Here is a 3,384-nt window from a genome sequence, read left to right as displayed (position 1 = left end):
AACCACACTGAGCATTCTATATGGCAACTGTGAGGATGAGTCCATAGTGTACTGGACACTGGGTCAAGTGGTGCTGAGTATATGAATGTGCCATAGATTTCACAAATGTTGTAATCAGTGCAGATACAATGACATGCCTTCTTGGAGAGAGATTGCTTCCACATTTTAAAAGCCTCATCTCGTTATTTTTCCATATGGTAGTTTGATCATGGAAACAACCATTTAGAGCAAGTCTGGAGTACACAACATTTTCTGTGAGAAACAATTTATTTATTACCTTTTATTGATTTCTTACATGGCACATCACTCCCCCCCCCCCCCACACACACACACACAACCAGCACCAGTACCACTGTGAAGCATACTTCAAAACACAAATATGATTGCAACTATGTGCTTGAGCATGCTTGAGATTCTCAAAATTCACACTTATGCAACATGTCAAACCGAAACAAAAATATAATTTGTGTGTGAGAGAAAGATGGAGGGAAGGAAGAGGAGAGAGAGAGAATCACTTAAGCCTCCCACAATTATCAGCAAATGTATAATAATCTCTTGTGCACACACACAAACACACACACACACACACACATGTACAATATCTTGGATAGGAAATTATTAGCACTTGATATAAAATACCTAATTCCTATACATACAGTGTCTTGACACTAAATAGAGCTTTTACCAAGATGGCTCAGCATAATTTATCAGACTATTACTATATTGCTATACACATACACATCATCACTTTATGTCCACATAGCGCTTCCGCAAAGTGGCATTAAATCAAAGATGAATAATCTCATAACAGCTTCTGATATGTTAACATTATAATCCTTAGCTATACTATCAGAAAGTGATATACACAAAACTCAGTACAGTTGCATAGCGTACAGGGAGACCATTGGGCCCTCTGCCTCCATGTTAACTGACATCTGTGACAATACAAAGACCATAGCACTTTTTAAACCTGTAACTGTACTGTTTACACTTATTTACAACACAAAAAACTGATAACTTGCATAACAAGACATTGATAATAATAAAAAAAAAACCTCTAGGGGTTAAGGTTTGGGACAGGGCTAGGTCTGGTAATTGAACTAACATGTTTAGACTGAACAATAAGGAACGTGTTTATGTTTAAGAATTATAGGTGACACTTCAGTTATTGTATCAATTACATGTAATTCACAGCATTCTCATGTCTGACTCTACCTTCCCAGATATTCAGAAGACTAGATCACTCTGCTCAGCTTGATCACACTTCTAGTGAACACCACCACATACAGTATAGTCAAACCATAGATATACAGAGTATGAGGTATCACAAAAACGGCAAATTATAAGCTCCTTGGCAGCCGTTCATGTGTTACTACTACTGTTCTCTTGCAAGCTTTTGGTGTTGGTGGTGGCAGCCCCAGTGGTGGACAGACGCAGCTTGAAGAAGCTAACTACGCGCCGTTTGTAGGTCTTGATGGCGAAGAAGTAGATGAGTGGATCCAGGCAGCAGTTGAGGTTCATGAGCGACACGGTCACCTGCAGCGCCATCTTGAATCCTTTCCGGTCATCACAGGTGGGGTCGGCCAGCATGTTACGCACCATGAATTGCATGATGGTGATGTGGTAGGGGCTGAAGCACACCAAGAAGGTGGCCAGGATGACCAGGATGATGCTCTTGGCCCGGCCACTGCGGCCTGATCGGTCCACGACGGGGTTGAGGCGGGCGGTGCGGGACAGCTTGAGTCTGATGCGGCTGTAGCAGAAGAGGATGAGCCCCAGGGGGAAGCAGAAGCCCACCATGCAGGCCAGCAGTAGCAGGTAGGGCAGGGCGCGGGATTTCTGCAGGTTGAAGTACTCCATGCAGGTCTGTCGGTCCTGTGACTCAAGCACCATCTTCTGCAAGAGGAGCGGCCCCGTCTCCAGGATCACGATGGCCCACACTAAGCAGCTGACCCGCCGGGCGGTCTGCACCTTCCGCAGGCCCTGGGCGCGGTGCGGGTGGACCATGGCCAGGTAGCGGTCCAGGCTGATGCAGGTCATAAAGGCGATGCCGGCGTACGTGTTGGAGTAGAAGAGCACGGCCGTGATGCGGCACAGCACGTCGCCGAACGGCCAGTCGAACTTGCGCACGTAGTAGGTGATGCGTCCGGGGAGTGCCAGGGTGAAGAGGGCGTCGGATACGGCCAGGTTCATCAGGTAGATGGAGGTGGCGTTGAGCTTCTGGTGCCGCTGGCACATGATGAGGAGCACCAGGCTGTTGCCTAGGAGACTGATGAAGAAGACGACGGTGTAGAAGATGGGGAAGATGATGTGAGCTACCTCCTGGTAGATGAAAACATCACAGGATTGATTCAAGTTCACAGAGACTGTGGTCAACGGTGCTGAGGTCGCCATCATGCTGAAATAAGTAGCAGTAAGATCATCATGAAGGTTATCTGATGTTCAACACTAACGACAACAATTACAGTTCCACAACTTTAATGTTATTCATAATACATAATTTAATATATTTCCTCATAAACTCACATAAACATAAATTACCCACTGCCTCATTTAGGGTCATCATATTGTTTTCAGAGTTTGGTCTAATCCGTAAAACATAGATGGTAATAAGTAGCCTGCAGATATACTGCTGAATATTAACCTACCAATAAGTAGTACTATATACAGACTACAACATCTACTACACATGAACAACAACAGGAAAAATAACTATGAAAATAATCATATCAGTCACAAAATGTATACTTGAAGTCTATCATCTAAAAGGTAAATCATCAAGTCCTCTTCTTAATTATAACTAAAACAACCAAAGCTAAGCCTTCATAGAATCCCCCCCTAATCACCCCTAAGCCATCGTAAAAGCCCCCTATCCGCCTCTGTATAGAACACTTCTTACCAGCAGACGGGTGATGCTTTTGTGGTGGTGAGATGAGTAACACAGCAGGACCTTTCCCCTCGCTTGTTTGGCTAAGTACTGCACATGAGTTGATCTCAGAGTTAATGTCAGTGTAGAGAAATGGGATGGGAAGTCAACACCCCCTTCACCCAGCCAGATCCTGCGTAATGAACATGGCTTCTGACTCATACAGGTGCTTCAAATTAAGTATGACATTTTGCACCAACCACGCATTTTTTTTCCCTCCACACTGGTTATTTGACTGAGACGAGAGGAAGTAAAGACGAGTTGAGGGGGGGGAGTAAAGAATGATGCTGTTTATAGAGTTAGTGTTGATAGCTGAGGTGTGTTGTTCATAGGTGTGTGGTGTGTGCTGGTTTGTGCTGTTCAATTTGTGCAGTATAGATTACCAAGAGGATCTTCTAGATATTTTGGGATATTCCAGAGTTGTTTTCTGCCATTGTCAGTCAGTTTCAAAAACATGT

General features: G+C 44.2%; 1 protein-coding gene across 1 annotated transcript; it reads right to left on the bottom strand.

The window, feature by feature from the left end:
• Positions 1 to 297: 297 nt before the first annotated feature.
• Positions 298 to 3,078, bottom strand: LOC143099641 (G-protein coupled receptor 183). The gene is made up of 2 exons (XM_076262547.1): positions 2,900 to 3,078; positions 298 to 2,398 (listed from the first exon to the last, which is right to left on the bottom strand). The coding sequence occupies exon 2, from the start codon at positions 2,395 to 2,397 to the stop codon at positions 1,363 to 1,365; it is 1,035 nt and encodes a 344-aa protein (XP_076118662.1). The 5' UTR covers position 2,398; positions 2,900 to 3,078; the 3' UTR covers positions 298 to 1,362.
• Between the last annotated feature and the right edge of the window lie 306 nt (positions 3,079 to 3,384).

This window comes from Alosa pseudoharengus, unplaced genomic scaffold (assembly GCF_046254945.1).
Source record: "Alosa pseudoharengus isolate Yale_2024_CS ecotype anadromous, Long Island Sound unplaced genomic scaffold, YU_APseudo_1.1 YU_APseudo_1.1_scf_3, whole genome shotgun sequence".
Classification (NCBI taxonomy): Eukaryota; Metazoa; Chordata; class Actinopteri; order Clupeiformes; family Clupeidae; genus Alosa; species Alosa pseudoharengus.
This window is presented reverse-complemented; position numbering and strand designations above follow the sequence as displayed.